Here is a 14,016-nt window from a genome sequence, read left to right as displayed (position 1 = left end):
GCATTCACATGCACTTAGTTGACCTGTATTGTTTTATTTAGATTGGAATGAGAAAGATCTGCGACTAAAACCTAAAGCCCGTCCACGCATTTGTTTCGCAGAACTACTTTCAAAGCAATTATCCACTTACTTCCCAATAACTTTGATGTCTGAAAACCCCCTCTGTTCGAATCTGGAAAGTATGATGCAAACAGCGCAGCCTGGCAGGCTCCGCAGAAAATGATCAAGTGATACTGACAAGAATTGCTTTTGTAACGCTGCAGACTGACATCCAGGATAAGAGGATGCAGGAAAAGAGACGAGAGCCAAGCCAGCCAGTGGTCTGATGTGGAGGGGCTGAGGCGGGAGCCCCAGCAAACAGTTGTTCCTGTCTCCCTCTCTGGAGCCCCCTCCTCCCCTCCCCTTTCTTTGGGATGTGTTTGATATGCGGCTCATGTCTGTGGGATCCTGTGTGTTTTTCCATCGTGCAGAGTGGCTCGGAGGACCTGGACCTATCTCTCGCATTATTCTACTATGTGGCCTGGGGCCACTGAGTCACTGCCCCAGCTTTCCTTCCTGTCTCAGCTCAGGGCAAAGCCTCCAGTGCAGGATGGGAGATAACCTGCTAATCGCTAGGCCCAGTGCCCACAGGACGATAAAGCTGACGCTCTCTGCGTTCTACCATGAGTCTGCCAGTAAAGTTTAAATGTCCCACTGACACGTGTGTCTATCAGCTGTAGCTCTGGTACAAATGTCTCCACCTCTTTTGGCCCAAGAACCCGCAGCGTGTTCAGCATGTTTCTCATGGTTTTGCTGTAATAAACAAAATTGATCAAGTAAACTATTTCAGGTCAGTAAAAGAGTCAGAATATTATCTCAGCTCCTGTTTAACTTGTCCAGGCAGTTACATGAGTGTAAAACTGGTTCTGTTTGTGGTTATCTTGGTAATCCTTCCCACAGTTCTGCTCTTCAATTCTTTCCTCCAAAAGCTGCACACAGAGTCTCAGAGTCATCTTCACTGTGTGTAATTGATAGTGAGGGTGATTTCATCTGATTGTCGCTTTTTAATTTATGTAAATAACTATTTTATATTCTCTATCTTTTACATTTTTCTTATATCAAACATGGCTCTGGTATTCAAGTGAAATAAATTAACAAAACATTAAGCAATTAAAGTCAATCAAAGAAACTTTCAAACACAGGAATCACACTGCTAGTTTGTGGTTCTCCTATTGTTCCTCCGATCAGCCAAATTTACATCCAGTTAAATTAGATACGTTTCCTTTTCCTGCACCACGGACCAAGTGTCCCAGTTTCCCTGAGAACACTATGTGCTGTACAGTACATGTACTGTATACTGTACACTTTAAAGAGCCTCTCCGTGTTTGGTTTAGGTAAGAAAAGAAACAACCAGCTGTACATTTGTGTTTGTGTTCTCTCCTTTGTGTTTCGGTACATGACGATTAAAGTCATGTATGGTTTTAATCCCTTAAAAATACAAATGTCACATTTTTGGTTGCATCCATCAGGTAGACACTGAAACTGGACTGAACAAATCTAAAGAGCAAATCCATCACTTGTTTTCCTTCGAGTCCTGCCTCCTCCTGATAAAAACTAAAACGTGTGTAATTCTAATTCTGATGTTTCTCTTCAAATACTATGGAGTCATTTGTAGTTCATCGTTATATCACTCTGTATACTCACTTCTCTGGCTTCCGTTTCAGCTCAACAAATTCAATTGGAGTGCATTCTTGGAGGAGAAATGTTCTAGTTCATTTCTGTGTGATGCATGTCATCAATTCATACAACTGGTAGAACTGGCTGACTCAGTGATCAGGCAATGAAGCATCTAACTGGACTCGTTTCACACAGGCCAGTAAGTAGAAGAGAGTCCATTCATGTAGTATCCAAGTATTAACACAGCCTCCCTTTCAATACCATAATGTCAAATTGCCTAAATATTTGCATGTGCCCAACAAGAGACCTTGTTAAGACTAAGCTGTTATCATCAACACATGTTTGAGACGGTGTGAGCACGCTGCCTTCACTGACATCAGGTGGCTCTGGACCACCCGACATCCGCTCTCTTCACATACATTTGTTTTTGGAGACGGAGCCGTCTCGGCTCGGGTCGATCTCGAGGTGTGGGCTCTGCCATTCTGACCTTTCCTCGTCCACTGTGACCTCCTGACCTCTGTGCCTGACAGTAGCTTGCTTGGAGCTACCTCGCTCCCACCCACCCACCTCCTGCTGTGCACACTTCCAAACTCAAGCAACAGACTGCCTGGTGGAGGAGCAGCTGAGGATTTGAATAGATCTGGGCTGATGTCTCCACTCCATGGAAGTCTTATCTGGGGGGGCTATACTGTACAGAGAAGCAGCAGGAGGCAGAGAGAGAGCAGCAACTAAATATAGTGTTCAGGGGCAAGAGACGGCGTCTCTTATCTGCTCATTTAATTATTTATTCGACAGCTCCATCCAAGCTGGACTACTTGGTCCTGGGTCATCAGTCTCAGTTGATCTGTCTGGGAGGTAAAACCAGCTCTGACTCCACTGTCTGCCTCAATATCATCATGTCGGCCTTTTTTTTTTGTTTGAATAATTCCCCTCCAACTGCATTCTTCATGCAGCCGAAAAACTTGCATCAAGCTTTGCCTAATTGGTGAAATTTGAGCTACTATGTGGCTGAGACTAACTTGCAGATCTGCCTGATGCTGTGGCTCATATTTATAGGCTGCATGGCTCTTTGTAATTACCCCATTGCCATGGCTGTGTCTGTGAATCAGCTCTCTCCAGCCCAGTGGCCAGCAAGCCTCCGAAACAGGAATGCTAAATACATAGGACCAGAATGTGCATATGCCATTATAGGCCAAACCTCAGATTTGGCTGCATTTCCGTTGCAGTCCACATTTGTGCTCGCTGCTCCAGACAAAGTCACTGGCATGACAGTCAGAAAAAGCTTTATTGGTTTGCTTTACAGCCTAATATAAAGTTAATCATACACAAACAGGAAGAATCCTTCACTTTGTTGAAGTATTACCTAAAAATATCAAACACATTTTTCATAGCAGGATGGAAATAACACATTTTTTTCCACTGTGTTATTTTTCTCCCAGTAACATTTGATCCTTTGACTGCAACTGGCTTAGTTGCATTTACAATCACTAAACCACTGTGTTAATTAACGCCAGCAATAAAAAAAAAAAATCTTGCATCTGTGCATGCCTGTGTGAAATTTCACCCACAGTCCAATCAACACATTTCATTTGTGCATCATCAAATACACACAGAGCTGTGTATTTTGTAGAGGTAACTCTAAACAGAGACATATATTTGCCCTTATTAGCTGAGGTGTAAAGACAGGAAGGCCCCATATGATGTAATTGTCCAAATAAGGGGCCGTCCAGAGGGCGAAGGAGGCTCTTCCTCTACATGATGTCATGTCACCGCAGCAGTTTACTGGCGATAAGGAAAGAGTGCAACATCACACCCACAAATGTGCTCTGACTCTTATCGTTTTTCCGCAGCTAATCTATAACACCACAAACCTCTCTCTTCTCTTACAATAAATATGTGTGATGCACATGAGCCATTTTGTGGTTATTATTGATATCAGGACCGCGTTCTGATTATGGACTGCTCCCATGTTGCGTGTTATTTCACTACGTCCCAAAAACATAGTCTGTTTTCACGACTAAAAATGTTCGCCATCCCTGAGTAAACACTGACTGTATCCGCTCTCCGCCTTGCTCCCTCATTGATCGGCCTGGACAATTTATTAGCCATTGTGACAGTTTCCTGTGCAGCCAGGGTCGACAGGGGAAACGGAGAGGTATGCAGATAAAGTGCTCAGAAACATGGTGCACAATACCTATTGTGTTTTAATTGCAGGTTGAACTGTTACCTCTGAAATGTTTTCCACATACCTTTGAGTGTGCGTGTGTGCTTGCTTGTTATTCCACATACATGTCCTGCTGCCCAGTCTATTCCCTCAGCATACTGAGTAATCACATCACTTCTGGAAAATTACAACTTAAGGCTGAGATGTTCAAAAACAAAAGGAAGTACCAGTGAATTCCACGATAAAGCAATGAAACCCTTAACAATGGCTCCGCGTCCTTGACCTGCAGCTTTCATCTATCTGTCAATGTCAAGTTCAGTCAACAGCTTCAGCTTTTATGGGAAATATTTGGACAAAAAAATGAATGTCATGAATCAGCAAATGAATTCTGCTACAAGATTCCACTTCAGTCTCTGCAGCAGCTATTGAGACTAATCAATGATATGATGACAGTGCAGCCCAATTACTGCATGACCTTGTACCTGAGAGTGACAAGAGCAATGACCTCTGACCTCCCTGTGCGGTTTACTCCAGAACAAAACAACGCCAACACGCAATGACATGCAGCTGTTAGGATTTGCCAGGGGATGTTAGACACTTCTGCAACAGCTGTCTGAACGCTTTAGACATGGATTGACAGGCCGCTGTCATACTGGGCTACGTGAATATGTCCCGTTTGCCTGGTCTGCGATCGTCTCTGACAAGAGCAGCCGAGCTTAAGATGACGAGGGTCACCACCTATCGTGTTCCATGAACTCGGCAGGGGTCACAGACTCACTCTCACAGTTTAGGGTTCAGTGAATATCCAAAGTAAACACTCCACTGGAGAGCAAAATGTCAAAGGCAGACACTCGCATGGTTGTTGAACACGCCAACACAACACACAGACAGCTGTGAGAGGCAGCCGTGTCAGTTTTACGAGGGGACCCTCTAACGTCGGGGAGAAATGGTTAATGAGTTATTTTTGGGGTCATGCATGTGCAGAAGTGAAAAACTGCTAACTTCAGTGTGTGCTGTGCTCGTGTTACGGCCCCGTCACCCGATCCTCCTGATAGCCTTTCTTACAGTGACGCAGCTGCGCCATCTTGTGGACACACTCAAAAAATAAATTAATTAATTAATAAACATGGAGAAAATAGAGAGACTAGACTTTTTTGTTCAATATTTTTGAGCACAACATACAGTCAGAGCTTTGCCTCATGTTCGGGGCAGCACCACTGAGATGGGGAGTGAACACAGAATTATGATGGATTTTCCAGCCGCTGTCATAGTAAATACTAGAGAGTAGAGAATGGAAGTCGTGTATCTGTAGCTCCATGATGTGCATATGCTGTGGTCCAGCCGGGGGCCCCTCTGCTCCTCATTAAGGAGGCAGCAGCTGCATGGATGCCGGCCGGGACAATCATAGATGGAGAAGTTAATCTGATTATCCTCAATGTGGATACTTGGGGCAAATTCAGCATAATCTGCCCGGGGTTTATGAACTTGACTGAGCTGGAGAATCTGCAGCGCAAACTGGCCTCATGTGCACTGACGGGTGTCAGCAAAATTCACAGAGCATCATTAAGGAAAGAAAAACAGGTGGATGATGGTCGCACATGGATTGAACTCCGTTGGCCATTTTGAAATTCTGGTGTCAGCAAAGCAGTTCCCTTGAGGCGGGGCTGTTCGTTAGGCTGATGCAGAAACCTGAGGGTTTCTTCAGCTGTATGTTTCAGACTGTAATGGGCAAATGCACCTGTATAATCCCATTACCCTTGTGATGATTTTTGATGAGTCAGCTCATTTCCTGTTTCTTTTTTGTAGAGTTTCTGGTGTTGATGTATCCAGCAAAGACGGCTGGGTGTACAGTTATTACAGTTTGTCAAGCAAAACAAAAGCATCAAATTTATTGATAAGTTAAAAACAACATTTCCATTCAGAAAATATAAGAATTTACTTTTCAAGTATACTGCGCAGTGCCCCTGAATGGGAGGTAATATTGTAATGATAATGTAACCTGCTTCCACTGTGAAAGTTCACTGAGGTGTTACAATAAAAAAAACAACTTATGACTTTTTTATTAGGCCTATTGTTAAATGTCAGTGTCTCCACTTTCTTCTTTTTTCTTTATTTCCCCTGAGTTTTTACAGGTGAGTTTTTGCTCTGCAGGGTTTTATCTGCTGCACAGATTGTACAGCGCTTAAGCAAAGTTGTGATTTTGTGATCTATAAATAAAACTGACTCGACTTCAATTGCATAAAATACAATTATAAGCCTGAGTGAACAGACACACACTTTTAAAAAGGCATTTCCTGGTCCGACAGTGTGAATTAACAAGTTTTCTCTGCATCTGTCATCAGTGTGCGGCTGTAAAGTGACGGAAAAGGACCCGTTTGGATCAGCTGCGACATCCTTTTCTCCACACCAGTGGTTTTTAACTTAACTTCAGATATTTACAGATAAATTAATTAATGGCAGCTTTTCTCCAGTTTTACTTATTACTGTTGCTCAGTTCCATGGAGGGTTCAGGTGCAGGATTCGGCTGAGGTGGGGGACCCTCTGTTAACACACACACACACACACGCACACACATACACACACACACACACACGAAGAAACAAACAAAAACAAAACATGTTTTAAATTAAAGTAGGAAACACTCATTAGAATGACATGAAAACTATGTGACTTGATAAACACACACACACACACACATACATTGGTCCAGGATCAGAGAAGTGTATGTGAGACCATGTTAAGAGGAAACCAGCTCTTATCTGCAGAGGTGATGCCCACTGAGGCGCCGTGTTGGTGCAGCGGCCTCAAACATTTAACAGTCCAACAGAATGGAGAGAATGAGGTCAGAAAGACAATGTCGTCTTTATTAGCTTTTGCCCATCTCTATCTCTGAGCTGCCAGTGTGTCATCCGGGCATGTGTGCAGATAAGGGGAATTTCTTCTTAACCGCATTAGAAGTGTGCTGTCCTGCTGAACGGAGGACTGTTCTTCAGCAACACATTGGAGAGGACTTCACCATGTGCTTGTGTGTCTCCCACACAAAAATCCTCGATGGAAATATAAATTTAAACATTCTCAGATTGTGTATTGATTTGAACATGTGGCCAGTTTTGGGGTTTTGTTGTTCAGATGAGAATAAAAGGACTGTAACTGACCATTTCCAGCTCCTGCAATCAACTCCTGAGCTGCCTTCCTGTCTTCAGTAATGTAGCGGGAAGTCATGAGGAAAAACAGTCCACCCAGGATTCCCACAGACGGGCAGACCAGGAGGCTGTACTTCAGACTGTGGAAGCTCCACTCATCGGTTCCAGGTTTAACTTTGCGTATAGCATCAGAGATCTACTTGTGGAAAAAGCATTGGTGCTCAATGATACAAAGATGACGAATCAGTAAAGTTAAAAGGAAGTTAAATATGGGAAAGTAGAACTATCTCTCACCGTTCCTATTAAGTACGGACTCCCAGCATCACCCAGGAGATGACAGACCGTAATCTGTAGGGCCTCAGCTGTCGCCCTTCTGGTTGGTATGACAACATACTGGTAAAAAAGTAACAGAACAACTCGTCAGCTTCAGGTTTCAGCAGATCGTTTTATCGTTTTATTCCCAAACAAACCATTCGAACTCACCAGCAGTATATCAGCGAGAACAGCCCAGTTCAGTGACAGCAATAATTCACCTAAGAAAATGAATACCTGAAACGAGACAGTTGGGACACCCAGTGAACAAGTGATAAATGCATCAATGAAATGGTTTTTGTTCTACACTTTTTGACATTATTAAACATTATTTATGAGCTTGTTACAACATGTCGTTGGAGCTGTATTGCCTGTACTGAGTGACACATCCACAGCAGATGCCATGGCTGTCACATTTGATGAAAAGTATTTTAGAGTTCAAGTGCATCTCGGTTAGAATTTATAATCAAGTTCAGGGGATTTGAGGAAAATCCATCTGAAAAACTTTGAGGCGACTGTTTAGTCCTTGTGCTGTGTGCTTGTGTGTGTAGACACCACTCATTACTGGACCTACATCTCTGCTGGAAGAAATACAGAACGTCTACAGCTGTGTGGTTTCTTCATCACAGTTAGGGGAAGTTCTGACTTTGAGTTTTTTTATACTTCCATAATGTAAAGTAGAAACTGTGACACAGATAATCCTTAGTTTAAAACAAGACTAACTGGAATACATTCTATAAGCATTTAATGTAGATTAACTCATTTGATGGCAGGTTTGTTACATTTGTCATTTAGGTCGAGCCACATTAGGATCTCATACTCTAAAACCCCTGAGTAACGCAAGACTAAGTGTCGTGCTTGCAGCACTGTGAGGTTGCATAGCAGCACTTGGAGCACTAGATGGAAAGTTAAGGGATCACTTAAGCATGTGTAATCCAACCAATAGCTGTCAAGGCAGTTCACTTAAAACCAAAAATGTGAAACTCATGGCGGCACTCAAGATAAAGCCAACAGGATTATCAACATCAGCAGCATGTGAGTACGAAATTTCATGATGATCCGTCCAGTAGTTGTTGACGTATTTCAGTCTGGACTGAAGCAGCTGAGCTATACTTTCATTTCACCAGAGGAAACCAACAAACGGAAGCTTGTCTCTTACGTAAGTGGCTGGAATGCTTTCTGATGCCACGAATATGGTGATGAAGAGGCACGGGGCCGATCCCAGCATGCCTACTGCGCAGATGAGCGGGTCCGCATTTGACACCTTGTTCCTTAACCATCTTGATAAACCGGTGCCGAGACTCGCTCCCAGAATGCCCGTCACCACCGTCACAGCACCGAAGATATAACTGCACAGGGAGCAGAGGCAGACAGCGTCGTTAAAACTCTGTGGCGATTTTGAGGGAAATGAAGTAAATGATGGAGGTCAAAGGTCATGCTGCACCTGTCTGTAGAGTCACAAGGCTCCTTGGTGCACGGCGGTCGGATCTTCTGAGTGACCTGAGCTCTGGACAGAAACGTAGGCATCCAGAAAGCCAGGGCTCCGGTGAGGAAGGCCATGGCCGTAACTCCGAATGAGGACCACACATAACTTTTACTAGAGTCAGAGTGACACAACAAGATGTGTAAATATCAATCAAAAATCATGGCTCAGTAGAGTGTAGGGACTAATGTGCTAAAGTACCGCAGTATTAGTTAGGATAGATATATTGGTATACAGCATATTTAACAAAATTTTGCACTAAAGAAACTTGATATTGTTTAAAAACCGTGAAGCTATTACATAGTATGTCCACCAGAGAGCGAGAACAAGTTTATTTTTCCTGCTCTACGTCCCGCTCAGTACACAGCCTGCTCACAAGCCTTCAATAACCAAATTTCCTAATCAGAAATGTTTGTTTTTATGTGTTTATGTGGAAAATTAATAAGAGCTGATATGCCGGTGTGTGTTCTGTTCCATGTCCTACTTTTTCAGAAGATACTTGACGTCCTCCTTGTACGAGGTCTGCTCTGCCACTCCCTGTCCATGGGTTTCTGCAGCGCCTCTGGCTGGGTTAGGACATAAGAAAACCAACAAGAAAAGTCCCACAAGACCCAAGATGGGAGTGATCTGATAACACAGAGACATGTTAAGATACCTATCACTCTATTTCTGTCAATGAACACGGACGTTGCTGATAATGAAAAAACGTTCTCACCCTGAGAGCCCAGCGCCAGTCCCCTGTGAGGTTCGCACACCCGGCCCCCACGATGTATCCAAGACCACTGAAAAGACACGGAGAAACCATATGACTGATCACAATGACATCAACAAGCTTAACAATACAATCTTTTTACGTGTTGATTTTACTTTGAACTGTTTAAAAGATCATCAATCATACACACACAATCATCGTGGATCTAGATTGAGTTTGTTTCTAACCTTCCAACTGGGATAAAGATGTAGAAGACGCAGATCATGATGCTCCGTTGACCACCGGTAAAGAGGTCCCCGATGATGGTGGGAGCAATGGTGGAATAGCTGGCCTCTCCTATCCCGACCAGGGCTCGCAACAGCACCAGAAGCCAGAATAACTGAAGAGATCAAGAGAGCGGCGGGGGGGAAGCATTTCACCATAGTTCAGTCATATAAACCACAAGGATCTTCTCACAGTTTGACATCCACCATTCTTACAGCCAATAAAAGCACAATTAATACAATAATAATTTCATTCCAAGAGAAATTTCTGAATATTGACTTTCATGTTGAAGTGCATGTTGTACACTAAACACATCTACAACAATGTTTGACATTTATTTAGATGTTGTTTAAGCATCTATTGACATTAGCTCTGCATGTTTGTAACTGACCATCTCACACTCATTGCACTGAAATTCAGTTCATTCATTTCTATTTCACGAGTGACGGCGTGATGACTTTGTATAATAGAGGAAGAAAAAACTAATAACAGCAGAAACATCCTGTGACTTCGTTGCTTCTTATTTGTTGTAAAGTTTATATATCTGAACTCATCTGTTCCTCACTTACCGACTCAGTCACAAGAGAGCTGCCGGCTGCAGTCACTAGCCACACACTCAAACCACCAATCATGATGTATTTCCGGTTGTAGCGGTCCCCAAGGTAACCAAAGAGAGGGGCCAAAAGCAAGAAACTGCAGATAAAAACTGTAAGCGCATGAACAAAAGTTAATTCCTTCTTCATGATGTGATAAGCTGACTCATTCAATGAAAGAAACCCCCGCTCTTGAAACTTTTCAAAATATAATTCCTGTATGAATAATGTCAATGACATCACAGGTATCAAAGCAAAGATCTCTAAGTTAGAACCACAATGTGCAACACAAGTCTTGCAATAAGCAGCAGTGCTCTGCAATTCACTTGCAGCACATGTTGCCTTATTCAATCTTAAGTAATGCAGGGTGAAATAGGAACCTTGAAAATATGTGTTTCAAACATTAATATGTCAAAGGTGTGATGGTGTGTGAGTGTGTCCGTGCATCATTATACCTGTTTGCAGAAGTCCAGCCGTACTGTCTCTTATATTAAAGAATCTCTGAATGTTGGAGAGGACACCTAAATGACAACAAAGACAATGTATGTGTAAGCCCCAACAAATTAGCAGCAGTGCAGTGTTTTTTGACAGCTAGTGTTGTCATGTGATCAGCTAACCTGCTATTGTGTACCGTTCCATGTAGTTGAGCAAGTTGAGATAGCAGAGCACAGCTACGGCTAAATGGGCCCGTCTCGGTGATATGGCTGGTTTTTCCACAGCCATCGGTGTAAGGGACGCAAGGCTGTTTGCAAAGGAGCCATAATGCAGCCCGGAGCTGGAGCCTATGCTCCACCGAGGCGTCGGCCCGTCCTGGGGGGACGTCACTGCGTCCTCTGCGTTCATAGTGAGCAGCTCTTTCTCCACCTGGAAATGAAGAATGTATGACCCACCAACGACAATAATGTTGCACTGTGTGCACAGTAGTTTGGAAACAAGTCTTATTAGAAAACTCAATAAAGCTCAGTGACAGGACTGAGTTATATTGTATACTGAGAGGGGGAAATACATGTTCCGGATACAAAGTACAGCCCCTCTTGCATTCAACTTTAAATTAAAGTCTAATCACATCACAGTAGATAAGTGACTCTCTCTCTCCTGTTGTGCATTTATCAACCGAATGCCATGCGGTGAGAAGTGCAGTTCATTTCTTAAGAGTTGCGTTTGAAGTCAACTAATCTAGTTTGACGGAAAGCAGTTAATGTTTGGAAACGCTTTAGAAATAGTCTTTATGACACAAAAGGCAGTTACTTAACGGTGTAAGAACAAATTGTTGCAACTATGTCAAAAAGAAAAAAGGAGAAGGAGGATTTTCTGAAGATCTTTACAGTTATTTCATGTTTCTTACAAAATGAGTTTTAACCCCGCAGTGGACAGTCGCTGGGTGATAACGCAAGAGGGTTTTGAGCCCTTTATAGATTTAAGGAAATGAGGCAAGTCTGTGGGTGAACGATGTACACTCCTAACAAATACTGAGCTAAAAACCACTATAAAAAACGCCTGTTTTGTCAGATCATAGAGTAACAAGATAAGAAATCTAAAAGACATAATATTGTAAAATCATTTGTTTTCTTTTGTGCAGACTGACAGGAACAGCGTACTTCCAGAAAGGTCACCATGCTTTCTGCTCTGACAACAATGAGATTGTTGTGCGTAAAATCTTTTCTCTTCAGCTTTGGCTGCAAGAACCTAAGACCTTGCTCTTTTTATCCCACACACTGACACTTATACAGTTGTTCTATTCATATCAAGGTGTAACCCTTCAGCTACTAAAACTGCCAACACAAATTCAAATTTAGATCAAAAACCACCTCACCTAGTTGTTGATGATGTCTTGTTTATATAGTCTTCTCAGTTAAGTCCATATTTGCAGGTTTTAGAGGACGGTGTGGTTCTCAGTGTGTGTCTGAGGACTGAAGAAGGGGCCTGAGCTCTAACATGCCACTAGAGATATTAAGTTAGTGAAGGGACCAGCCCACTCTGGGTTGGTCATATGCTTTCACACAGATCTCCACTGTGACGCAATGCTGTAAACAAGCCAAATATCATTTTCAGTTTTTCTCTTGTCTTCATTTTGGTTTTTCTTTTTCATTCTTTATGTTAGATAACATTACATGCTACAGGTCGGACTCTTAAAAAACTTTTAACAGCTTTATGCACAAACCTCAAACAGCGTAAGAATGAAAGCCGGTGCTGCTCATCACCCAAAATAACCTGTGACCTCTACTTTTAAAATGTTTGTCTTCAAATTCTAAGAAATATGTGGCCTAGAATGCATTTGAATTACGGGTGAGGAGTGAGAAAGCTAAAGTGGTGCAGCGCCTCAGAAAACTGAAAAAAAACAAAACTATTATTGTTTCCTCTAATATCTGTGGTCTGAAGCTTGTTGCACAGCTCTGGTAATTGCTGTTCTGTTTGATGTTACATCTTATAAAGCCTTTATCCCATGGCAGTCAAATGAAATTCAAACAGTAAAAAGCTGGATCACCTTCTCATCCATGGAAAATATTTGTCTTCAACTTGCTCAGAAGAGACCATGAAGTGACGTTAATCTGTGAGATGAAAGATTTTCACCTACATATTTTTGTGCACACGAACAACCTCAATGATCATTCCTTACAGTTCATTTATATATTTTTTACTTTTATCCTCATAAACTGACAGAATACCAGAGAAACGTTCATCTTACACTCTGCTTTGGAGACTCACTCACAAAGGGACCACAGAGGTCTCTTGGGGGCCTAACGTAAGATCACCAAGCTTATTGCCATAAAACTTAAATTCTTGTTTCAGTGATATGGTAAACATCCCTAGTTAACTGGTGTAGTCATATTGACTTCAGCATAGTTGCAGGCTCAGCTGTTTCAGCCAGTTCAGAGGCTTTCTGGCCTCACTAGATCAAACATGACAGACTCTGTGACAAACAGCAGAGACATACATGTACAGGCTCATCAGCCACCAAGACGCCTACATGTGTGATCACTTCTCGACAGTAAATGTTTATTCCCATCAACTTCCTCCTTCACTTGTGACACAAGTGCCAGCACGGTGTCAGATGGGATGATTATTTCTCACATTTATGAAGAAGTGACCAAATTATTAGTGTTAAATAGATCAGTCAACATCATACTGTAAGAGATGAAGAGGAAAAATTTGAGATTTAAAAAAAAAAAAAATATTTGTTTGTTCTTTTGTTCATTTATCTATTTTGCCTTTCCAACAGTTTATGCTTTCATTGGTACTGTGCTGATTTTTTCCCCCATTATTTGTATTATCATTGCCAGTTGTAGATGTACTACTGGTAACAGTAAGTAATAAGTAAATTTTGTAACAGGAAAGTAAATTGTGTTATGATTATGTTAGGGGCTCTTAGGATCCTGTCAGTTGCTGCCATCTAGTGTCAGTGTCTGCTGCAGAGAGTTTTCATTAAGGACTTCGGTCTTAACATATGGCTATAGCCTTTCAGAGTGCGTCTTGCCCCGATAGTTTAGTGAATTCATGTAGAAATTATTGCGCAGCAGCAAATACTATAATTAACTTAATTTTTCCTCTGTCTAATACAGGCACTGCCATGATTCGCCACAAAAATCAGAATTGTGCATCATGAACCATTTAACCCAACCTCTGGACTAGACTATAGCCTACAAGTATGATGAGATTTTCAGGGTTGCGGTGTAAATGACAGTCAAGAC

At 42.2% G+C, this 14,016-nt stretch overlaps 1 protein-coding gene across 1 annotated transcript; it reads right to left on the bottom strand.

The window, feature by feature from the left end:
- Positions 1-4,958: 4,958 nt before the first annotated feature.
- spns3 (SPNS lysolipid transporter 3, sphingosine-1-phosphate (putative)) lies at positions 4,959-12,274 on the bottom strand. The gene is made up of 13 exons (XM_023418217.2): positions 12,141-12,274; positions 10,945-11,191; positions 10,783-10,848; positions 10,304-10,440; positions 9,698-9,849; positions 9,474-9,540; positions 9,243-9,385; positions 8,720-8,872; positions 8,435-8,624; positions 7,447-7,512; positions 7,258-7,356; positions 6,976-7,159; positions 4,959-6,361 (listed from the first exon to the last, which is right to left on the bottom strand). The coding sequence occupies exons 2-13, from the start codon at positions 11,168-11,170 to the stop codon at positions 6,294-6,296; spliced, it is 1,551 nt and encodes a 516-aa protein (XP_023273985.1). The 5' UTR covers positions 11,171-11,191; positions 12,141-12,274; the 3' UTR covers positions 4,959-6,293.
- Positions 12,275-14,016: the final 1,742 nt, after the last annotated feature.

This window comes from Seriola lalandi, unplaced genomic scaffold, assembly GCF_002814215.2.
Source record: "Seriola lalandi dorsalis isolate HSWRI2012SDOR001 ecotype SW California unplaced genomic scaffold, Sedor1 jcf7180002054581, whole genome shotgun sequence".
NCBI classification, from domain to species: domain Eukaryota; kingdom Metazoa; phylum Chordata; class Actinopteri; order Carangiformes; family Carangidae; genus Seriola; species Seriola lalandi.
The sequence above is the reverse complement of the archived record's forward strand: the minus strand, read 5'-3'. Positions and strand labels throughout refer to the sequence as shown.